The sequence below is a fragment of the Dermacentor albipictus genome, chromosome 4 (genome assembly GCF_038994185.2).
Source record: "Dermacentor albipictus isolate Rhodes 1998 colony chromosome 4, USDA_Dalb.pri_finalv2, whole genome shotgun sequence".
Classification (NCBI taxonomy): Eukaryota; Metazoa; Arthropoda; class Arachnida; order Ixodida; family Ixodidae; genus Dermacentor; species Dermacentor albipictus.
The window spans coordinates 19,211,019-19,235,758 of record NC_091824.1 but is presented as its reverse complement, the minus strand read 5'-3'; the positions used below and the strand labels follow the sequence as shown (position 1 = coordinate 19,235,758).

The following is a 24,740-nucleotide window of genomic DNA, read 5'->3' as shown; positions in this document are numbered from 1 at the left end:
ATGCCAACAAATTCAAAAGGTGCGTCCGGGCGAGGGAGAGGTTGTAGTAAACCGGCAGGAGGGAATTTCGAGCGTCTGCGGTGCTGACATGACGCACAAGAGGCAAAGTATTTGGCCACCGTTGTAGATAGGCCAGGCCAGAAACAGCGGGTCTTGATGATGGTCTTGATGATGATGATGATGATGATGATGATTGTGGTGGTGGTGGTGGGGGTGGGCGTGGGGGTGGACGTGGGGGTCAGCGGGTCGTAGGTCTTGTGGAAGCCTAAGTGGCCACCCATGTGTCGTCGTGAAATGCCTCTCATACTCGAAGGCGAAGACAGCGAGGTAGGACTGAAACCCGCTGGCTACTTGTCAGGTGGTAAACGTAGCGGTGTAGCACGCCATCTTGTAGGCGGAATTGTCAAAGCTGGCGTCGCAAGCGACTGTTGGGTGGGTCGGTGAATCCACTAAGGCGATCCAAGAGAGTTCGGCAGTAGGAGTCGGCCCGCTGAAGCAAGACGAAATCGGGGCGTGATGAAAGCGTATGGCATTAACGCTATACGCTTTCACGTTACGTAAGCAGTAGCGTACCGAGAGCTGGTATGAGGCAGGTGTGGCGTCGGAACGACGTGATGGGTAAGACGACGGCGCGTTATAGGAAAAGAGCGAGAGTATGCAGCGAGACGATGGGTCTGCATCGTGATGATTTTCGCCAAGACTTGTATGTTATTGTAAAGTCATATTCCTCAACACAGGGGAACAGCTGTCGAAACAGTCCTTGGGCTTCGCCAAGTATCCAGCGTCCTGACATGTTGTTTTTCATTGATAACAGCCAACACAGAGCATGGTGGTCGGTGACGATGGTGAAGTGGCGGCCGTAAAGGTATGGACGAAATTTCTGAATCGACCAAACAATAGCCAGACACTCTTGCTCTGTGATAGTGTAGTTCCGCTCAGCTGGAGAAAGTGTTCGGCTGGCGTATACTATAACTTGCTCTTTAGAGGCCGTGGTATATACGTTGCAGAAGGAGTGCTCTAATACATTGTGCGCTTGCGTCCATATGAACTATGGTGGGAACTCTGTCATCGAAGGGGAGAATAATTGGGCCGGAAGTAAGGATGGTGCTCGAGAGCTTGAAGAGCCGACTCGTAGTCTTCAGTCCATGTGAAAGCGGCACCGGTAACAACTAGCTTGTGTAGAGGAGCCGCTATTGCAGCGAAGTTGTGGGCAAAACTAGGACGCCAAGCCGAGGAATCTACGTAAATGTTTTCAGGGTCTGGCTGGATGCATGTCATCCTTTGAGACGATCCATGGGACCCAATAGTTTTATAATTTTGCTTGCAAATGTGCATTCTTTTGTTGTTGATGATCTGGAGATCAGCATTCGCAAGATACTTGAGAACTTCGTGTAATCATTGAAGATTTTGGCTGAAGTTGGAGGAGATGACAATATCATCCAGATAACAGAGGCAGGTCTCCCATTTTAGTCGACGAAGAACATTGTCTATCATTCGCTCAAATGTGGCTGGAGCGTTACAAAAGCCAAAAGGCATCACGTTAAATTCATAAGGTCCACCCGGTGTAGCCAACAAATTCTTTTCTTTGTCTGTCTCGTTCATCAGAATTTGTCCATATCCTGATCGAAGATCAAGGCTGGAGAAATACTCCGCCCTCTGTAGAGTGTCCAAAGAGCCGTCAATTTGAGGTATGGAATATACGTCCTTGCGTGTGATCTTATTTAGCGCTCGATAATCGGCGCAATAGCGAACGGACTCATCTTTTTTTCTTTACCGGAACCACAGGAGAAGCATAGGAGCTAGATGAAGGCCATATTATCTTTCGCGCAAGCATGTCAGCAACCTGTCCTTCAATGACCTTCCGCTCGGACGGCGATACACGATAAGAGCGGCGTTGTATAGTATCAGAACCATCGGTTTCGATGCGGCGTGTGGCCACAGAAGTCTGGCTCAACACAAAGGAACAGCTGTCGAAACAGGCCTTGTGCTTCGCCAAGAGAGCCAGTAAGGCTTCGGACTGAGCAGCTGTTAAGTTATAATCGATGACAGCTGGAAGAGCGAAAGAATAATCCAAACCTTAAGTTGGTGCTGGCGATGAAGAAGCGTGATGATAGGGATGGGTTGAGGGTAGGCAAGCGTTGGCACAGTCATCCCTTTGGGCAACATCACAGGGTCTGGGGTTTTGTTGCAGGCCGAGAGAAGAGCGCGGTCACGTGAAAAATCGGACGAGGCAAGTGGCAATGAGAATTCCGCGAGAAGTACAGCGGGGAGAAGGGGTGATCGACTAGGGCGTCTCCGTTGGTGATGTGGTTGGATGTGACGGCTACAACGTCTTCGTGACCAGGACGTAGGACGTATAATCTACAGCGACAGCCAAATTCAAGCATGAAGATGAAGTGTCCGTGATAGGTGCGAGCGCTGTATCCGTGATATCTACAACTTTCTCTCTACATGAAATGACGGCCGAAGCAGAATGTAGGAAGTCCCAGCCCAGGATAAGTTCATGAATACAACTTTAACTTGTTGCTGGGTGAGTTGGTTGGGATCTAATGAATACATTGTTGCGCCAAAAAGGAAAATAGAGACTCTGTTCCGTGCCATCGTAAGCGAGAAAGGTTCTTGGCAGCACTTACTTAGCCAGTTTCTTTTAAAGAACTTGACATCGGTGTAAGTGGCTGATCCTTTCACGACTAAGAGCTCTAGAGATGTAATTCAATTCCCGAAAGGAAACGTCTCTAACGCACACGCCTTTTCTGTAGACGTAGTTGATTTGTTGTACTCAGTGCCTCAACAGGAAATGTGTGCCTCTTGCAATGACCGCAACGGCCCAGTAGATATTCAGAATCTAGTGGGCATGTCCATTGGCAATTCAGTGGTTTTATTGCAATTTTATTTAAAGTCCACTTTTATTTCTTTTAACGACGAATTGGATGTTACACGGCAAGGAATATGCATTGGGTCCTGCGTCGCTCCTGTGCTGTGTGACATTTTCTTGGCGTCAATTGTTCGCGACCTGCACAGTTCCTTTGACGATAGGTTCTACCTTAAGGCTTTTAGATATGTCGATGATTTTTTTTTAATTCTTTTGAAAAGTAACCATGATCTTACCGTTGACCATTGCATTAGCCAGGTCTTAGATTTTTTTAGACTACATTGGAAGGGCATGCTATTTACACATGAAATCCCTTCCCATGGCACTGTTCAGTTTTTAGATATGTCTTTAGTTTTTGACAAGAATGTTGGCAGTATAGCCAACGTGCCCAGGAGAAATTGCTACCGTCCGACTCGGCACACTCAAAGTTAGTTAAAATAGGAATAGCCACTCTTTGCCTTGAATCTGATCTCATGAAGTCGTGTCCTCACGCGATGCAGGCTAGCTTTGATATGCAATTGGCGAGGCTACACACAGCCGGCTACCCGAGCTCGGTCGTTGGGGCGGTGTCAAAAATATTGCTCCAGAAGGTGCAGAGAAAAAGGCATACGCCTAGGCCCGACCGAAAACGATGCAAATTAAGCCGCAGTGGTGCCATACGTCCACAAGCTTTCCCACAACTTGAAGAAAGTCGCTACTAGGTTTGGTGCGCCAGTTGTTTTCTCGGCGCCACGCAAGTTGGCTGGACTGTGTCCAAGCATAAGCCGCGTTGAGAAAAAGTCAAAACGCCAGAAAAAGCACATTAGACAGTACGTTAAATGTGCGACGGGCGTTGTATCAACATTATCACATTATTTTGCACTTGGCCACAACTTGAGTAACAGTGGCAAGGGAAACAGAAGGTAGTCGGCTTTTGCAGCAGCACATGGAAAACATTCGCAGAAAGGCTTATTCCTGAATCAAAGACCAGATAAAATAAGCCAACAACACGACTTTTCTTTCGACCCGAATGCAATGCTTAGCAATAAAATTACGTCACTTAAGGCACTAAGTCGTACCTACTGGGCACTCCTTTGTATAATAAACACGAACTGCAAAAAATCTGCATGTAGCACACTTGCAATGCTCACGCTTTCCAGAAGAAAAAAGAGCGTATCATGCCTACACATGTAGGTTGTTCGCGCCGTTTTCCCATCGGCGGTTACTGAGATAGTACACAAACACGAACAGTAATTTTTCAGCTGTTAATACGTTTGTAGAACGTGACACACAGAAAAAGCACTGAGGGCACTATGGAAAGCTGGGCAAGTTACTGAAGTTCCAGAATGAGACTTGGCACAGAAAAACACAAGTCATGGACCAGGTGACAATGAGGAAGAACATCTATTTGTCAGCTTTCTCTAGCGGGAAGAGGCAAGTGTAGCACAATCAAGGCGCAACGACTTCCGGAGCCCCATGGAGCACACACATGGACAGGGCTGTGTTCATGTACTGCATGTGCCTTCTGATGTCCTTGGGTGTGAGCGCGCACGTGTTGTCTCTAGGCGCCCGGAGCAACCTTGCAGGGCTTGTTTTTGAGGCATTTGTGTACCACTGCACTATGCACGAGCGGTACGAGTCGTGAAACGGGTGAAACATCGCGGAGCACAAGCACACGGCTACCGAGGACCACGAAACCGACGAAACTATCCACGCCGGTCAACGCACAGCAGCACACGCTTCGCGATAAAAGCAGATAACGAGACATGAAACGTCAAGCAGCGGGCTGAGCTGGCGCTGGGTCGGCGGGGCCGCACGGCGTCCGCAAGGTAAATATACCTGGTAGCGAAGCTTCCATTGGAGCCCATACGTTCAAAACATGGCGGTCCATCGCCGGTTCAGAGTCACTGGAAAAAATTTTTCCCAGTGACTCTACCGGTTCGCGCATGGGGCTTAGCGCCATCTGTATGTGGTGGGAACACTTCTGGCGGAAGAAAAAATAACGTGACGCCATGTCCGTTAAAAGCAGAAGTGACGTCATTTTGTTTTCGAAGGCGCGAAATTTGTTTTGTTGTTCTTCCTTTGGAGCTATATATTCAAATGCCCCGCCATTCGACTTGATGGGCGTTTCGAGCTTTCAGAGTGGAAAGCGATGCAGGAAAAGGCCAGCCGTACGGTTGTCGAAATCGCATCCCTGCGCAGAACATACTTTCTTTGGAGGCCGACGAAAGCTTTAGGTGTAAAGAGCTGATCCTATTGTCGGATGCCAAGTCCGTCGGCCAGCGCAGTCGCACGACTACACAAAACAACTGCACAATTATCTGGCGGTCGTAACTCACTACTTTTGACTGAACAGATTAAGAAGCAATGAAGCTACCCGCGTCACCAAATTCAGACAAACTTCGACAAGCAAGAAAGCACAAATTATGAGGGGGGCGCATTTCAACAGGTGATACGAGTGCGCCTTTCTGCCCATTTCAAGACGTGCATTGCACTGCGAGTGATAGTGGCGTCAACGCCCCCTGTAGCGATGGGCGCTGAAAGGAAATGCATTTATTAATAATAATAAAATTAAACTTATTTATTTAACTCATCACGAATATATAAAATTGACTAGGAATTTTATTTTCGTTGAATGAATCTGTGTCTCGTTTGAATTAAAAAACGCGTTTTTCTTTCCCAATGTTTGTTCCCTGCAAACATAGTCGCGCTTCGATCGCTGCTCCGATAACACCCCATGCTGATGTCGGTGACAATCTGTACTGAACCGCTTTTCGCCCGAAGCTTCGCGACCTATTTGAATCGACCTTGGCGTGCGCGCGGAGACAGTCGAAGGTGAGGGAGTTGCGAGGGAGTAACGAGGGAGGGCGATTGGAGATGAGTTGGGGGGAAGGACTCGGCCACCTGGATCGGCGCGCGTGCGCGCGACGATCCCCGAGGCCATGCAAGAGAAGCGAATTTTCGGGTTCGCCCAATACAGAGATGGCGCCAATTACCTCTGCCACCGAAACCGGGGAGTTTGCCCCTACTGGTAAGAATACAATCAGTTGAAGTTCAGCGCTCGATCTGTCGTTTCATACTCTCCCTCCCAAGTCTTTATTTTCCTTTTTTTGGCGCAACAATGTATTCATTAGACGTGAATACACGTAGGAAGCACAATAATTTCGATGTGGTGGCGAATGCCGTCGATGAAAACACGAGCAGTGTATTGTCCGTCGGGGTGAATGAATGCATTCTTAGCACCGCGCAAAATCGGACCAAGATAAGGTGTTTTTACAGTTCGGAGCGGCGAGCACAAATCGCTACGAAGAACAGACCCGGCGGCACCGCTATCGACGAAACCTGACCCGGAAACTCCTTCAGCAGTTGCAGAAAGCATGTTGGCCGGGCGAACACGAGGAATTTGCGAAGACCGATCAAATGTATTGCTATTTAAGCGTGACGTAATTGTGTGCACGTTGTGTTAACCAACTTCGTTACGAGCTGCATGCGGCCGTGTCGCAAGCGCCACCGGTCTCGGGATTCGACAGCCCGGCGAGCTGGGCCTTCCGGCTCCTAGCCATCGGCGGCTGTCGACGGAGCCGACCGTGGGAGCGCGGCCCTGAGGAAGCACGTCTGCGGTACAGTGTGCTAGAATACCTTTATTCTAGCACACTGTATCTACGGTGTTCGTACAGACGTGTTTATATCGTTATCGTTTGCTTAAAATGAGAGAGCTGTGCAAACACGTTTCCTTTCACTTTCTGTGCAAAATCGTCCACCCGGTTCTGGGCGGAGCTACGCGCCACTCGCATCACGTGTCCCGAATCGTCGTATGCGGCAAGTCGCACACGACGCGCCTTACGACAGATCGCACGCAAAGTCGCACCATTTCTCGCGCCGCGATAATCCTAACGCGCCGCCGTTCCCTGCTGCAGACCACGATAGTACGATACGCTTTCAGGCCGCTATATCCCGTGTAAACAAGAGGAGGCGCGAGGCGCGCGCGATCGAGCTGACAGAGTAGGAAAAATATCTAACGACTAAAGGTAACAGAAGTGCAGCGATTGTGAAGAGTAGGGCACTGTGGAACTACAATAGGTACGAGGTAGTACGAGGGATATGGAAGGGGGTAATGGTTCCAGGCCTGACTTTTGCCAATGCAGTTCGTATGAGAGCAGAGACCCGGCAACAGCTGGAAACTGGGCAACGTGGTGTGGGTAGGCTCGTTCTGGGAGCACATGGCAAGACACCGAATCTTGGGGTACAGAGGTATCTGGGATGGTCTTCTTTCGAGAGCAGAAAGGCTAGTAGCAAGGTAGCAATTGAGGAGCGATTGAGAAAAATGGGGGAAGTGCGGTGGGCTAGGAAGGTTTTCAGTTACTTATAAACGAGGAATGTTGACACAAGGTGGAGAAAGCGAACTAGAAAATTGACAAGCAAATACTTGGGCAGCAGTGGGGGGACAGGTAAGGAATCATCCGTCAAGAAAAAGGTTAAGGAGACAGAGAGGGGTATGTGGAAAACAGAGATGCAAACCAAATCGGCATTAGAGACATACAGGACATTTAAGCAAGAAATGGCTAAAGAAAATATTTACGATAACGCTAAGGGAAGCTCATTGTTGTTTGAAGCCAGGACAGGTGTACTGCGGACTAAAACATACCGAGCCATATACCAGGAGATAGATTCGTTGTGCGGGGCGTGTGGACAGGTGGAGGAAACGGCTGAACACCTGATACTTGCTTGTAAACAACTTCATACTGCAGTCGAATGTAACGGGGAACTCTTCAAAGCTTTGGGTTTTCAAGACAGTGAAAGTAAAATAGACTTTGAACGAGTAGAAATAACCAAACTGAGGCTATCTGATTGGTGGTTAATATCAACGCAAAAGTAAAGGAGTAAATACATATAGGTATGCATGCATATAGTACCATTCAAGGCTAGGTGGCGCGCGCCGCCGCCGCCCGATTCAAAGGGTTAATTGAGCCTCAATCATCCATCCATCGAGCACCGCTGCACACACTATACTCGCCCGCGCGTATCACGTGAAAACGCCGGCGTTCAGTCTGTGGCGTCAGCAAATCTCTTTCGGCGTCGCGGAACGCCACGTTCACAGCTATCACCGCCAACCCTAACGCGATAAGCATCTTCACCTGTTTTACAGTGCGTGGGGCGTAGTGCCGTTGGAAACGTACTGCACGCTTTTAGTAGGCGACAATCGAAACGCGCCAGCCACCGTTCCCAACTGAAGGTGCCGCGATGTGAGCGTTGTTCCCAGCGGTGTTGTAACGCGAGGGGGAGTTGTTCCCACCAGCTCGATTTCGTTTCGATTTCTCGTCGCCGTCAAAACACTATGCGTTAGGAAAGCAACAAAAGGTGTCTAGGGCCACCGAAGCCCTACCAGCTCGACGCGCGTCGGCGTCTCGCATAGAGTTTCTCACTATAACACCTAGAGGGTAATCTGGCGCCACCGTCTATGGAAGTTTCTTAAGGGGGCACCGTGCGAGGCTCTTGTTGGCTCGTGTTGTAAGAGGCTTCGTCTAAAACGTGGATATGGCTACGCAAACAACGCGTTTTCAAAGTAAAATCTTCATAAAATGTTTCCATTAACGCATATTACATCTTTACTCACCCACGATGCATGACCAAGCGAAGAAAAGCAAGAACAGACGACCAACTGTTTCAAAGCGAGCGCGAACCTTGTCGTCTGTCCTCCAACTTTAGCGGCCCGCTGATATTTTTTATGTAACATGTAGTTGTACACACAATAAAAAGTTCTCATAGTTAAATAAAACATGTTTTCGCGTAATAATAAAGCTAAAACAGCTTTTCACGTGCTGTTTTAGTAGAAAGTGAATCATTGTGACAGACGGAACGGTACTTGCCAAGCGCGTCTTCAAGTTGTCCTGTCTCTACGAGAACGATGCCAATCCGAATCCACAATATACCGGCATTCCCATACATACCACAGCGCAGCAGCGCCAGATTTCCCTCTAGGTAATGTAGTGAGAAACTCTATGGCGTCTCGTGCGTAACGATTCGCACTACGTAGATGTATGCTACAGTCTTGTCAGTCTTGTCAATTTAGTCACTTCGGATGGCACGTTTCTCAGTTAATACGTTTTTCTGGCATTATGTTTTGAAACGTATGATCGAGGTTGTACTGTAAACGTAATATGCCGTTTCCTTTTTCAGTGACGAAATCGCCCCACACGTTATAATTGTGGCCACATTATTCATTAGAAAATACGGTGCTTCTGTGCCTTGCATGTATTTGAATAGTAAATTCGGAATTGGATTGGAGCATAAGTACCACCAAGCTAACCTCCTCCTCAATACTCATGTCCTCAGTCTCTAGTGTCATGCAAAAGGTGATTCAGCTTTTGGCTGAGAGCAGAAGCGATGCATCTGCTGTGTAGAGGTACAGGAATTATCGGGGATATTCAGGATAGATAGATAGATAAACTTTATTAAAAGAATAATCAGAAAAACCGCTAATGGTCGGGGCCCTTAGTCCAGGGCTCCGCTGGCTCTTGCCATCTTATCAGCTCTCTTAATCAGCTTGAGCTGGTCGTCGAGGGCCGAGCTGGACAGCAGTGCCTCCCATTGCTCCCTCGTTGTGTTCGTGTCTGGGTGTTCTATGTTGTGTTGTGTGCACTCCCACATAGGGGCGTAGCCAGGGGGGGGGGTGGCTTATGGGGCTTCAGCCCCCCCCCCCCCGAAATTTTTTCGTGCTGTCCATGCACCGCCGACCAAAGCGTCCCCCGGCGCGGGAAATCACTCTGGATTTTGTCTAGAACGTCTTTTTGAAGCTCGAAAAGACATTTAACCGCGAAGATTGCAAACTCGGGCTGGATTTCGTGGCAACGCCCATACACCGGGAGTCACATAACGCCAAGCAGTCCCATCCGAGCACAAAGTTTCAAGGGCACTTTGATGGTGAGTGGGCTCGCCGCGGCATCTCACTGAGGCCACGGAATCTATGGAGCGCATGGATATCAATTGCGACACTTTATGGGTATATATCTCATAAGCTCTTGATGTGAAAGGTGCATTGACATTTCCAAAGTTGTGCTTTAGATTTTCAATTGCGGAACTTTGTAGGTTTAATGTTGTTATAAACATTTGACGCCAAAGGTCTATTGATTTTTCTAAAGTCTTACATCGGAACATACAACGAGACAAGCCAGATCAACACACTAGCAGACAAGTTGACAAAGCAGGCAGCGAGGTCCAATGAGACGAAGCGTTGGGGTGGTTCATTTGTGCCGTCATGTCACATAAAAAAATATGAAAATTTTTTTTAACCTACGCCAGAACATCCATGTCAAGACACTAAAGCCAGCCAAAGTAACTACGTTCTTATTTATTTTTTCTACTTTGACTTTTATTCGCGAGAGCACATTGAGCCTCTTCTTTTTTTTTTTTGTTCTTGCTACCCTACCCGCGGGCTGCCAGATCCAGCCAGAGCGCATACGTTTTTCTCGTATGGCCCCGACCACCGTGCGGTGCACTTCGGTGCGCGTTCGGTTTGCTCTGGCCGAGTGGATTTTCACCGGACAGAGTTTTGGACGCTTTCTGGCTAGCAGACGACAAAAAAAACAATGGTCGCTCGCCGCCATCACTGTGGGGACTCGAAGGATTGCACCGCATTCCTTGAGCGGAACCTATCCGGAAAGTCTTGTTTCGCCGCTGTAGGATACTGAGCAGTATGCGTATGGTTCTCAGTGGACCAAGCGTCTCATGTTTTCTTCGGTATTCCTTCCGTAGCCCCATTACGTGCCCGAAGTAGGCATTAGATTCTGGCCAACATACTTTCCTATGCGTTTTTTTTTTTTTTTCATTTCGGTGCCTCCGCCTCACAGAAAAAAAAATACATTGTTGCGGCGCAGCGAATTGTCGCATGGTAAAAGTTCGATTTTGATACTTCTTTTGCGGAAAGTAATGGGTGACGGGACGCTTCAGTTGCCGGATACGTTTATTATATTATTGCGAAAGCAATTATATGGACACTCCAGGCGCATTCCTGCCATCGCCCTCATGTTTCGTATAAAGTCCAAGGGTGATAACATCGTGACCACGCGCTGCATACTGTATGTGCGAGTGAAAGCGTAGGAGGGGAGGTTGAATAGGTGAGCCTACGATGGTGGCTCAGTCTTGTGTGTGCAAAGGAGGAAAGCGGGGAGCAAGCGCGCCGCCTTCCGTCGCGCGCAATACATCGGGGGGAGTGGATGGAATGGGGGCGGAATCTAGGATTCTGTGAATCTATGATTGTGCAACATGTTTATTTGCCTTGTTTGACGCATTATATACAGTTACTTCTTCTTACATACATGGACACATTGGAGACTTATACGTATACTTAAATATCTTGTCGCGAGGTTTTGTGTATACATGCAGTGAACTTTGTTTCCAGTGACACTTTTTTGTCCTTTATCAAGCCGTATTTTCGCATTCGTATATCCCATTGTATCTTTGCATGTCTAATGTGCGAGGGCGAGTGAAATGGAAGTGAGCCTACCCTAACCGCGCAATAATGGTTCGGTTCATTATCTGCGAGGCATGTGCGTAGGAGAACGGCATGTTTCATTTACAAAAGTGACACGCAGGTGTGAAGATAAATGTTCTTTAATGCTCTCACACACTGGGTTGAATATGGTTGTGTCACATAATGGAAACTTCAAAAGTTGAACAGCTCGGTGTCGCGAAGTTTTTGACAGCTGAAGGTGTTTCCAAAACAGAAATTATTCACCATATGACTGCCGTGTACGTTGAACACTGCATTTCATTGACCACTGTGAAGCGTTGGAGCAAACGGTTCAAAGGACGTTGCAAAGACATTCCAAGACCGGGCCAAAACCATCGTGCAATGTTAAGAATGGCGAGCTGCGAAACAAGATTGCCACACAGTTACGACAGGGCGACACGACGCGCACCTCCCCCTCTCCGTCGCTGCAGCTGGGAGGCGTTCGAAGAAGCGGCCTTTGCGCTGGAATCCGCCGCCTTCCACCCGCCCCATCGACATTGTGACGGAACTAGTTCGGCGTGTGTGAACAATGATTCCGGAGTTCCCCAACGCGGAGCTGATTTGACACGCATGGACAAGCTGCCGTGGGGACGACGTATTTTGGTGCGTCTCACGCTTCGGCGTGGCGCAAAACAACGAGCGACCCTCGATCGGCGCAGATAATTCCCGGAACGGCACCCCGCCAACGCCGTCGTTTGGGCTTCGGAATGTGTGTGCCTTTGTGTCTGTAAACTGATCTGCAGAGCAGCGGCGAGTTGGTGATGAGTAAACGAACAGTCGCCGCGTCGTATGACCGGCGGACCGAGTGTATAAAAACTGTGGTTGTGCGAATGCTGAGGACACTTCTCTTGAGCAGTCATGTTAGACTGAGTCACTTCTCTCATGCAGTCATGTTGGACTGATACTCTTTTTCTCAAGCAGTCATGTTAGACTGATTTAATTTCTGTAAATAAACCCTTTTCCTCGTTCTCGATGAGAAACAGTTCTTCACTTCATCAACGATCTCAGCGTAAATAAGTTGGACAACGGCATGGGCCAGCTACCTTCGAATTCATGCCGTACTCCAATCTTGGCAAAGGACCACGGACGATGGGATTGAGCCCCCAATCCTGACAGCAATCACCCCCCACACAATTTTAAAGGTTCATGAGCTGCTGAAACAAGAACGGAGGATAAGCATCGATGAACTGGCAGACCGTCTGAACATCAGTCACGGTTCGGTTCACGCCATAATTCATGAGCTTCTCGGTTATCGGCTCTTTGGTGCGCAATGGATCCCCAAGATTTTTATCCATCGCGAGAAGACGGAGAAGTTTCGCGCTGCCTTGACTCATCTGATCGGGTATCACAATGAGCATGACGACTATATATATATATATATATTCTGATCGGGGACGAACCTTGGTGCCACTACTACGAGTCTGAAACACGACGGCAAAGCTTACAGTGAAAACATTCGAATTTACCACGCCCAAAGAACGTAAAGGTTATCATTTCCGCTGGAAAGGTGTTGTTGACTTTGTGTTTCGATCGACAGGGTCCATTACTGATAGAATTTGTTAAATCTTGAGAGGCTATCAATTGTTTCCGATATTGTGAAACGCCAGAACGGCAGCGTGTCGCAATCAAGAACGAACAACGTGGAAAATTGACGAATGGGGTCATCTTGTTCCACGACAATGCCTGTCCCCACGTCGCTTATGTGGTTAATACAAAACTGGCAAAGTTCAAGTGGGAAACGCTGCAACATCCGCCATACAGCTCAGACCTGTCACCTTGCGACTTTTACATTTTGGGGCAACCGAAAAAACAGCTCAAGGGAACCAGATACAGACTTTTTGAAGCAGCAACCCAAGGAGTTTTATAAGACGGGAATCACGCAACTCGTTAGTCAATAGGACAAATGTCTAAATTCTCATGAAGATTACTTTTGAATAAAGTACCCCGTTGTTGGCTCATTCATTTGACTTGCCCTCATATATCTTGCAGAACTCCTGGTTTTTATACGTGCTCTCTGTCGCGACTATAACTTCGGTGCAATTACTCACGATACACGACAAGGGACAGCTACTCCTGCGTAATACATTGGAACAAACGACAGCGTCAATGAGATTTTTCACTGGCCATTGCATATATACAAGAATGTAAGCATGGTTCTTGAATGACAAAGTTTCATTAACATATTTGTCCTCAACTTGTTCAGTTCATTGCCTTTTAATTTTTCATATCAGCGGCATGCACTGCTTTCCTGGTTTCGAACTGATATAGTTCTGAAGTTCGTGTGATATTTTCTTTACTTAATAAATAGACAAAAAACATGGAAGCATTGACGTCAGTTATGTTGGGCACAATTTTTGGCACATACGAGCATAATATTTTATGAAAAAATACATATTTTACTTGTATTTACAGTGCGTAGCTTTCAAGAATTCTTTTGCAGCATCTTTGGCAATGACAATGCAGTTATTATTCATGTATTCGATCCCTCGATAAATTGTTTAAGAGGAAGCTTTAGCTCTGGCTCAATCCGACGCGGCCTATTCAAATACTTGTAAAACGCAGAAACGCTTTTCTGAGATAACCCTGCTAATCGCTTTTATTGAAATTGGTTGCATTTGAGAGAGAAGGTTAAATCCTAGTGTCTGTTGGAAACAGAACTTCGATTTAGGGCCTGAATGTTGTTTAATATGTTTTGGAAAATTCGAAAGTTAGAAAAAATAGAAGCACAACGTTTACAAACTAATAGCTATGCATGAAGAACAGATATGGTGGTTCTGTAAACGGCATTTATTATAACAGTCAAAGCGGACAAGTTTGCTGTGTCAATTTGTATCCCACGTGAATTGGTTACGTTGTGTACAAGGGTTCTGCAAAAGCCGTATTTCCACAATGCTAAATTTTTTTGAGATTCATATGTAACATTTCTATTTTGTCCGCTGTAGATGTACTATTAGATGCAATTCACAGAATTGTGATATCATTTTTCATTGTTGAGTCACGGAGTTTTAAACTTGATAGTTTCGTTTCCTGAAAATTTTCAGTTTTGGCCAATTTTTAATAAATAATTGACCACCTAAATGAAAAATTTGAAGCCAGTAGTCACTAGAATTAAACTTTTCTTTTAAATGCAATAAACCTCCTCAAATTTGGTGAAGTGGTTGCTGGGAAAAACGAATTCCCCTTCTACATGTATTAAATAGGAGCTTGATGAAATGAGCGCTACGAATACGCGGACGAAAGAACACATGTACGACAGACAAGGCGCTACTTCCAACTAAATGTTTTTTGAAGAAACAGAACTTTAAATAGATGCAACCATGAATGGCCCAACGTGACATCACCGCCTCCCTATCTCTTCAGAAAAGCTATCTCTTTTTCAGTAAGCGTCACTGAAGGGGAACTAATGCACGTGCCCTCGGCCTTAGCAATGTAAAAGGCTTCCAATATCTCCCGTTCTAGTCTATCTCTAGACCATGCCAGAAACCCGGTGTTTCTGGCATGGTCTAGAGATAGACTAGAACGGGAGATATTGGAAGCCTTTTACATTGCTAAGGCCGAGGGCACGTGCATTAGTTCCCCTTCAGTGACGCTTACTGAAAAAGAGATAGCTTTTCTGAAGAGATAGGGAGGCGGTGATGTCACGTTGGGCCATTCATGGTTGCATCTATTTAAAGTTCTGTTTCTTCAAAAAACATTTAGTTGGAAGTAGCGCCTTGTCTGTCGTACATGTGTTCTTTCGTCCGCGTATTCGTAGCGCTCATTTCATCAAGTATGCATAACCAACTCACCCACATCAAGCTTCTGCTAAATAGGAGCACCCGAGCTAAAGCTTCCTCTTAAGGAGGAGGCTGAGCTGCAACCTGCAAATATATATATATATATATATATATATATATATATATATATATATATATATATATATATATATATATATATATATATTGAGCCAGTGGCGTAGCCCCCCCCGAACAAAATTTCTGGCTACGCCACTGCTCCCACGTAATGTGGTATAGGGTTGGTGTGGCCCCACACCATGGGCATTCGTCCCTGTAGGCTGTGGGGTGTATCCGATGTAATATGTGTACGTTCGTGTAAGTGCCTGTCTGGAGCCTACGCCAGGCAGCGGCTTCTTCTGTCGTTAGGTTTCGATGGGGTGGTGGATATCGCAAGCGACGCCCTCTGTGGTAGTTCACGATGGCTGAATACTCGAGGTCGACAGGGTCCAGGTCTGCTGCAGCCGGCGTGATGAGTGCTCGGTTATGTACGAATCCTCGAGCTGCTCTGTCGGCTTGCAGGTTGCCCGTGATGCCAGTGTGGCCCGGTATCCAGATGATGGTTTGGGTGGTGAAGTCCTCAGAGTCCTCCTTGAGTTTTCCGGCTAGGACTTGGGCAGCAGGTCTTGCTATTCTACCCTGTAGGAAGTTGCGACAGGCCTGCTGGGAATCCGTGAGGATCGTCAATGGTTGGTTTGCGTGTAGGCCCTCGCGGATGGGTAACGCGATGGCCAGCTCTTCGGCTTCCGTAATCGTGCAGGGGCGGGTCGATGCCGCGGAGGTAACGTGGCCTCGGTGGTCGCATGCCACTGCAACTGCGCCCTTGTTGTTCGTCCTATACATGGCGGCGTCCGTAAAACGGGCCGTTGTACTGAACCTGAACGCTTTCTCCATGTACTGGGCCCTTGCTCTCCTCCTGCCGGAGTGTAGGTTAGGGTCCATGTTGCGTGGTATCGGGGCACCGTGAAACCTGTCCTGGACGTGACGAGGTATCAAGCAGGTTTCTTGGGTTCGTGTTGTTATTGCTGGTAACCCCAAGGTTTGTAGGACCTGCCGGCCCGTGCGAGTCCGCGCAAGTCTATGTTGTTGCGAGACGTAATGGGCTTCTGTCAGTTCGCTGAGGGTGTTGTGCAACCCTAGCGCCAATAATTTTTCAGTCGATGTACACATCGGCAGGCGGAGAGCGGTCTTCAAAGCCATCCTCAAAAGTGTGTCGGCCTGCTTTGTCTCGGACTGTGTGAGGTGGTAGTAAGGCAGGCTGTATGTGATTCTGCTCACCACCACGCCAATGACCAGTCGGAGGGTGTCCCTTTCCTTCATGCCTCCGTTCTTGGATGTTACGCGGGAGATCATGCGTGATACCGCCTTGACACTGGTTTTAAGGAGTGTAAAGGTGTGTGTGGCCCGCTGGTTGGACTGCAGCCACATGCCCAGCACCCTCAGCAATGGCTTCTCTGGTATGAGGGCCCCGTTGAGGCGTACCTCGAGTCTTCTTGTTGGGTCTGTGGGGACTGTGTGGTTACCCCGACCTCGCCAGACTCGTAGGAGCTCACATTTCTCGGGGGAGCATTGTAGACCCCGTTGGCCGACGTAATCTTGAATGAGATTTGCTGCAGTTTGCAGCCGTTCTTCTTTTTCAACGAGGGACCCTGTTGTGGTCCAGAGCGTTATATCGTCTGCGTAGATTGCGTGCCGCAGACCTGCTACGTCCTGCAGTTTGCTTGCGAGACCGATCATGGCGACGTTGAACAGCGTGGGAGAGATGACAGCACCTTGCGGTGTGCCCTTGTAGGGAGGGATGTACACTGGAGTCTGGATCTCTCCCATCTTCAGCTCCGCCGTGCGGTGGCTCAGGAAGCTCTGAACATACTTGTACGTTCGCTCGTCGCAGTTGGTGTTGGCCAGCCCTTCTAGGATTCCTTGGTGGCTGACGTTGTCGAAAGCCCCTTTGATGTCGATTGCTAGGATGACGTGTTCGCCGCTGCGGGAAACGTTACTGAGGACTTCTTCCTTGATTTGAAGTAGCACATCTTGTGTGGACAGGCCTGCGCGGAAACCGAACATGGTGTCCGGCAGGTGTTTGTTATCTTCCAAGTGTCTCTGTAGTCGCGTGTTTATAATTTTTTCGTACACCTTGCCGAGGCAGGACGTGAGCGATATGGGTCTGAGGTTTTCAATTGCCAATTTCTTGCCCGGTTTAGGGATCATGATTATTCGTGCATGTTTCCACATCGCCGGTACCGTACCTTGTTCCCAGTGTTGGTTGAGAAAGGCCGTGAGCGCGGAGATAGACTTGTCGCTCAGGTTTCTGATCATCGAATTCGTGATTTGGTCCGTGCCCGCCGCTGTGTTACGGGTGGTGGCTGCGATGACTTCTCTCAATTCGTTTTCGGTGATAGGTTCGTCCATTAGTTGGATGGGTTGTCCTGTGTAGGGTGTTCTACATGGTTGTGTGGGAGTGGGATCTCCGTAGCACTTGGTCTTGATGGCATCGATGAGGTCTTGTTGGCTCCCTGGGTAGGTGTGTAGTAACCGTTCCAGAGCCCTGTGTCCTTCTCCTTTGGTTTTGGTGGGGTCCAGGATGGCTTTGAGGATGTGCCACGTTTTGGCTGTGTCCAGCGTGCCACCGAAGGAGTCACAGAATCTATACCAGTTCGCTGAGGCGAGTTGCATGGCATATTCTTCTGCTTCCGCTGTTATTTGTGCTATGCGCGTCTTCAGTTTCCTGTTATATTTCTGTTTTTTCCAGCGGCGGGTAAGGCCCCTTTTGGCATCCCACAGGTGTAGTAAGTGGGGATCCGCCTCTTGGGTCTCTTCCGTTCTGGCGATTTCCTTTGTGTGGCGTTGTTTATGTCGACGGAGATTGTCGCACCAGTCTTCCAGGTTCGTGATTGTGTCGGCATCCTGTTCTTGGGCTTCCCTGATTTTTCGCCAGTCAGTGAGTTTAGCTGTGCCGATCTGCCTGCGTAGGCGTCCAGTCTGTAGTGTTATGTTTAGTATGTAGTGATCGCTGCCTAGGTTTTCGAGTGTGTTGAGCCATTCGGCTCGCGTTGTTTGAGTGATGAAGGCGAGGTCGGGAGTGGTGTCGCGTGTTACGCTGTTGCCTTCCCGCGTCGCTATGTTCGGGTCTGTGATGAGTGTGATGTGACATTGTTCAATTAGTGTTTGTAGCTGGAGACCCTTCCAATCCTGCCTCTGGTACCCCCATAGCGTGTTCTGAGCGCGTTGAAGTCGCCTATGATTACCAGGGGACTGTCTTTAGCGAGGCGGAGGTTGTCCCCAAAGAGTTTTCCTGTTTGCCCGGCTTTGGCTGGGGGGGGGGGGGGGAGGGGCAATAAATGTTGAGGATGAAGGCGCTCTGTTTCTGATTGCCTTTGTATATTATTTCGAGAAGTACATGTAGTATGTCCACGTCGTCTGTGGGTTTGTGTTGTATGGTTGTGATGTTTCTGTCTACTAGTGTGGCTACCTTCCACTTGTCGTCTTGACTTGTGTGGTATTCTTCGTAGCCATGTAGTGTTGGTCGGGTACCGGGCTCTTGTAGGGCTATGACCCCCGGTGGCTTTGAGGAATGGGCGATCAATTGTGTCAGCAGCCCTTTCTTCCTCCGGTACCCACGGCAGTTCCATTGCCAAATTTCTAAGTTTTCTTTGACTTGCCTGTATCGTCTAGGCATTGTTGGACGTTGTGGTCGGTGATGTTACGATTTGGTTCGGTGCTGCTACAGGTGTGGCCTTGTAAAGGTTCTGTCCAACGTTACTAGACTAGCTTCAGTTGTAAAACTCTCCGCCCGCGCGCTTACAGCCGGTGTCGCCACTTCTGTGACAGCCGCCAGATGGCAGCGCCGTTCCATCGGGCTCCACTGCAGACGCCTCGCCGCAGCCTTCAGCCCGTGCGGACGGGCAGTTTGCGCGTGTTTCACGCTCGCTAGCGTTCTCCCTTGTCCGAATTAGTGATACCATGAGAAAGCGGTATCCACCTACAGCAATAAGATTTATCGGGCAAGTTGGTTCATACTGTAATAAGGGTAAACTGCACGAAAGAAAGAAACGCATAGAGCGAAGCGCGGAAGCTGTGTTTTTTCCTGCCGTGTTAACGTTTCGCGCAGTTTAGGCTCAGAAGCCTGAACATTTGGCCAAAGGGTGTGATTAGGATGATCTTCATCCCCACCGAGGCTTCTCGCCACGCCAAAGAAGCGCAACAAAAAGAAAGATGAGGTCAGTCTTTGAACACACAAGCCACACACACACACAAAAAAATATCATCTGCTCTTCTACTCCGTGAAGATGGTTAACCAGCGAAGCTGAAACGTGCGGCCAGTGTTTATCACTGGGTTAATCTAGAGGATTCATTAAAGTATTTCTGAATTATGCGGTAACACACACAATCGGCTGCGACGGAGAGAACGACGTCACTGACGATATGCCCGTAGTCCGCCGTTGTCGCTTGCGTTCGACGTCTCGAGTTTGCTCGGAGGCGTGATTAGCTGCCTTCGCCCGATTTGCGATTATTCAAAATTAAGTTTCTTCAGAAATTAAATCTATCCGTTACGTAAGACAATGAGTGGCTCATACTGCCTTAAGCAATGGCCCCTCCCACCGTAAACGCGGCCTCCCCATTACGATGACAGAAGTGAAATTCTACGCTGGAATGATGAACGGCAACGCAGCCAGCTGTGGAAGACGACGATGAACCTAGGAGCAGTGGCACGAGCGCGTGTGCCGGTCGGCACAAGGAATAGCCGAATTCATGGCCGTGGTGCTAGCATTACGCAAATTAGGACCATCAATTACGTCAGCCGTGATAGTTACTGATTCTTTATCATTGTGCTCATCCCTTACTGCTTCTAGTGATTCTCGCGTGATGAGGACATTTCAATCATTGGTACCTGGTTACTTGAGAAGCGTGCGTTTGATTTGGGTGCCCGGCCATAAAGGACTAATCATTAATGAAATTGCAGACTCTCTAGCCAAGGCATCGATAAGTGGCCCGATTCTTCCTTGCTGCCCTTTGACTGCTTATGTAACTGCAGCTAGATTTCGCAGGAGTATCATTATACAGTCAGTATCAGGCTCCGAAATTACTAACTCTGTGGAGTACGGACATCTCCTGCACCCTTGGAACAGAGATTTTTGCCGAACACGGAAAATTGAAGTGTCCATCACGAAGCTGCGCTGCCGTATACCTGCATTGAACTTCTACCTCCACTGGTCTGGTCTGGTCCCCTCACCACTATGCTCATTCTGTGGCGAAGCGGAGACAATCGACCATTTCTTGTTGTCTTGCAGACGTTTTTCTATTATAAGAAAACGACTACTCGAAATCCCGCTTCGCTCTATTGGTCTGAGTTTATCAGTGCCTGTGATCCTATCTTTTGGAGCCTCCATTGTTGGGTTCAGCAACAGAAATGTTTGCTTGGCGATCCAAAATTACCTCATTGAAACTAATCGATTTCCATGTTAGATTGATCGTTCTCCCTCCCAACCATAGCTTTCTTTTATTTCTTATCTTTTATTAATTATTATTATTATTATTGTTATCTTATACCCGGTTTTCATCTGATTATTTCTTTTTTTCTCCAAACACAAAACGTTTACTTTTAAACTCACACGCCTAAATTGTTAACTCCCTTGTTATCATTATTATTTTAGGCACCTAATTAAACCGCCCGATTCTTGGCCAATCCCCCACTGTGGGTATGTGCCACGGCCACTCAGGACAACAACAACAACAACAACAACAGAATCGCTCTGTTCCACGCCGAGCGAAGCGTCGCATTGCTGGCGGCACAGAAAAAGCAGCGCGCCGAACTGTCGACATCGTTCCGATAGCCGCCTATGCAGCCAGGTGCGCAGCACGTCGGCATCGTCTGCTTATATTCTCAACAAACTCGGCGAAAGCTACAGTTTCGCGGATTACATGCTTGCTGAAATTCGCCTTCAACAACGAACCACACAATACGCTGCACCGCGCGCTTCGTCCGGCCCGCCCGCGTAGCCGGCTAGTGAGGAAGTGAAGCCGGGCGCGACTGCAGCGCCACGAAGGCGCGGGCGGGTGGCGGTTCCGCGCAACGGCGCCGAGTTTTAAAACTGAAGCTAGTCTAGTAACGTTGGTTCTGTCGTAGCGTCTTTCGTAGTTTTATGGAGTGAAGCTGGTTCCTAAGCTTGCTATCTACAGTGGATTCCATGTGTTTTATTGCTGCATCTGTGCGTTGTATTGCAGTCTGTGTTATTTGTTCCAACTGGGCGCGTGTAGCGTCCATGAAGGCTTGCATCTGGGTGCGGATGGCATCGACATGGGTTTGTAGGTCAATGATGTCTTTGTGCGGAGCCATCTCTTGTGGTATTTGTGTGAGTTGTATCACTTGTTGTTTGAGTTGTCTGTTTTCTTGTGTGAGTGTTTGTATCTGTGCGCGCATGGTGGCGAGTTCCTGTTCCAATTTAACAGATGGTGGCGTCTGTGGTTTTTTATACGAGGGGGAGGCTACTGCTGCCCAGCTTACCTCGTGTTCTTTGGTGGTAGTCCTCTTGAGTGAGGCTTCCTTGGTCTTTCGGTGGTGTTGCTGGGGCCCCTTGTCTTTGAGTGCCGCGGTGGCTGGTGCTGCCTGCTGTGCTTGTTTGGGCGTCGACCGAGATCGCCGTCTGGGCGACCGAAAGTGAGACCGGGGGCGAGAGCAGGAGCGGGACCTGGACCTTGGGTTGGAACCGGACTGATCCGTAGATGCTCGGAGACTCCGAGTAGTCGGAGTCTTCCCGCTCGGAGCTGAACCATCGCGGGCGAAGGTCAGCCGCCTTGGTCGACTGAGTGACCGGGCGAAGCTGTCGTTGGGTTTTGGGTGTGGTGGTGGAGGTAGACTTCCATCTGGGTGGAATGCGCTTGAGCTTGTTGTTGCACTCTGTTGCGGCGGTGAGATGGGCCCCTCCGCACAGGGCGCACTTCGGAACACAAGTGTGTCCGGCGTATGGGTTAATGTGGTTGCAAACGTTGCACGCACGAACCGTTGGGTTCGGGCAGACGTCTGGTCGGTGTCCGGTGATTCTACAGATGGAGCATAACTGCCTTGTCGGCTGGTAGTCTCGGCAAGGCATCTCCCCTCCGTAGTAATACACAAATCTAGGCACCTGGGGTCCCTCGAAGTGGAGTAGGGCTGTCTGGGATTGTCCAAGCATACGGGCCCGCACGATGCGGACTCCATGTGTGCGGACCCGAAGATTCGCCATAAGCTCTTCTTCGCCGGTGCCTGCGTCGATGCCGTGTACGACACCTTTAAGCAGGCCCTCGGGTGCTGATAGATACACCTTCACAGGGTGTGATCGTCCGTTAAAGGTGAGGCTTATAATTTTCATGAGGGTGGCTGCCGTGGCCTCGTGAGGGGTGCTCACGGTGATGATGTTCGAGCCATGTCGCAGGCGGACGATGAAATCATCCCCCTTGCAGGTCGGCGCACCTCCGGTGGCTTGGACGATCGCCTTGGCCACCTGGTGGGTCTGTAGTTTTCGAACTATGAGGCCCGGGGTCGGGCGTATAATGATTTTCATGTCAGTGCGCGGGAGTGGAGGCGCGCGTCGGCGAGGCCTGCTCCTTGCAGCCGCGTCTTCAGAAATAGGTGTTCCGGCTCCGCGCTCTTCGCAGGTAGCTTGCGACGTGGCTTTCGCGGCGGCGGCTGGCGCCTGGGTTAGAGCTAGCCCTAACGGTGTGGCTTTCGATGGCGGGGTTTGCCCGACTGGGTCTTGCTCACCAGTGGATTGTTGTTTTTGAAGACCGCGTTTCCGATGAAGGGAAACGACCGTTTGCCACTGAGATTCTTGATTGTGGAGCTGCTCCGAGAGGACGGGAGACGGCCCAGGCAAGGCCTCGTCAGGCAGGGGTCTCGGGTGACTCTCGGATACGACTTCCATGGTTTCGGTGTCGGTGGGTTGGTGGGCAATGGTGCCTGGATTTCCCGCGATCGTAGCGTTCCGGGCTGGGTCACCCCCACAGCTCACCGTAGAGACGGTGGCTGCTTGCGGGTCTCCAAGCTCCCGCGCGCCAGCGTTCGGTGTTAGGGCTAACCCTACCGTCGGCGTGGCCGAATGAATAGGGTTCTCGTTGGTCTTAAAACTGCGGCTCACCGAAGTTCGGTTCCGTAGAATCCCCTTGATGTTTATAAATATGTTCCGCTGATCCCAGTGGCACCAGAAGATTTTGGACGGTTGGAAAATTTGAAATCACGGAGCCGATGCAAAGCACGTCTGCACGCTTCCGATATTCAGGAAGCGCAGCTGGTGCAAGCAACGAATCAGCGAACGGCAGAGCACATCATAGGTTGGTGCTACTTCAGCAAAAGCGGGGGTGGCATGTCGATGGAGGGGCTCTAGATCGGCCATTGAAAATGTCGATAGGCTTACCAGGGACGCATTCTGAAACGTTCGCCGCCGCGAAAGTTTCGCCCTGGCCACGCCTCCGCCGTTGCGGCGCGCGCTGAATGGCTGCTTTGACAAAACCGGAAATTCACTTGCGCCACCTGAATTTCCGGTTTTGTCAAAGCAGCCATTCAGAGCGCGCCGCAACGGCGGAGGCGTGGCCAGGGCGAAACTTTCGCGGCGGCGAACGTTTCAGAATACGTCACACTGAATAATTACTAGATGGAACTCTGGCGCTGCCATCGTTCAGCCGCCATAAGAATGTTTGTTAGTGCACAGTTGTCTAATCTTCGTGCTTGTGGATTCAGACGTTCCTGTGGCTTTATTATTTACTTACTTACTTCAATCTCTAAAGTAATATGCTTTATCTGCCTTCATTGTTCTCAATTTCAGAGAAATGCATACTTTTCTAAGAGCAGAATATTCTGCAAACACACACGATTGCTACTATTTGCAGAGGCTTAGCCCGTCCGAACGGAAACGCACCAAGCGTCCACTGCGCTGACTAGCCAGTGAGAAATTCATAAGGGCACTCTATAGCACTTGTCAATGTGCAATTGCCGTACTGGCTAAACCGCCCTGATCGCAGCTCCTGTAGACACCAGCACCACAGTTGCCTCTATAGTAATGCACGAACCTCTATGGCTTGATACATTACCTTGCATCAAAGCAGAAACGCAACGGCTGAACTTACTGGAATGTAATTTGCTGAATATAAAGTATGAATTATGGGGTGTTACGTGCCAAAACCACGTTCTGATTATGAGGCACGCCGTAGTGGAGGACTCCGGAAATTTCGACCACCTGGGGTTCTTTAACGTGCACCTAAATCTAAGTACACGGGTGTTTTCGCATTTCACCCCCATCGGAATGCGGCCGCCGTGGCCGAAATTCGATCCCGCGACCTCGTGCTCAGCAGCCTAACATCATAGCCACTGAGCAACCACGACGGGTGTTGAATATAAAGTGTATATATAGTACATATGTGCCCAATGCAAGCACAGTTTTCACATTTCACAAAAGTTCACGAAAACCTTCGAAATTTAGACACTTAAGTGCAAGTTTTACATCTGTTCCAATTCTGAAACTGCACATTACAGGGAACACAAAGTGTAAAAAATCCGCAATTGAAGTGTCAGTTTACAAGAAATCGTTACCTTTGTTATGCAACTTTCTAAGAGCAATTTCATGAAATAGTGATGCCT

General features: G+C 48.9%; 1 protein-coding gene across 2 annotated transcripts in view; it reads right to left on the bottom strand.

Annotated features, from left to right (window-relative positions):
• Positions 1–23,063, bottom strand: part of LOC135917182 (uncharacterized) — a 75,972-nt gene extending 52,909 nt beyond the window's left edge. For both annotated transcript variants that reach the window (XM_065450688.1, XM_065450687.1), the window contains exon 1: positions 21,636–23,063. In XM_065450688.1, coding sequence (XP_065306760.1) covers positions 21,636–23,031 — 1,396 coding nt within the window. In that variant the 5' untranslated portion in view covers positions 23,032–23,063. The remainder of the gene's footprint in view (positions 1–21,635) is intronic.
• Positions 23,064–24,740: the final 1,677 nt, after the last annotated feature.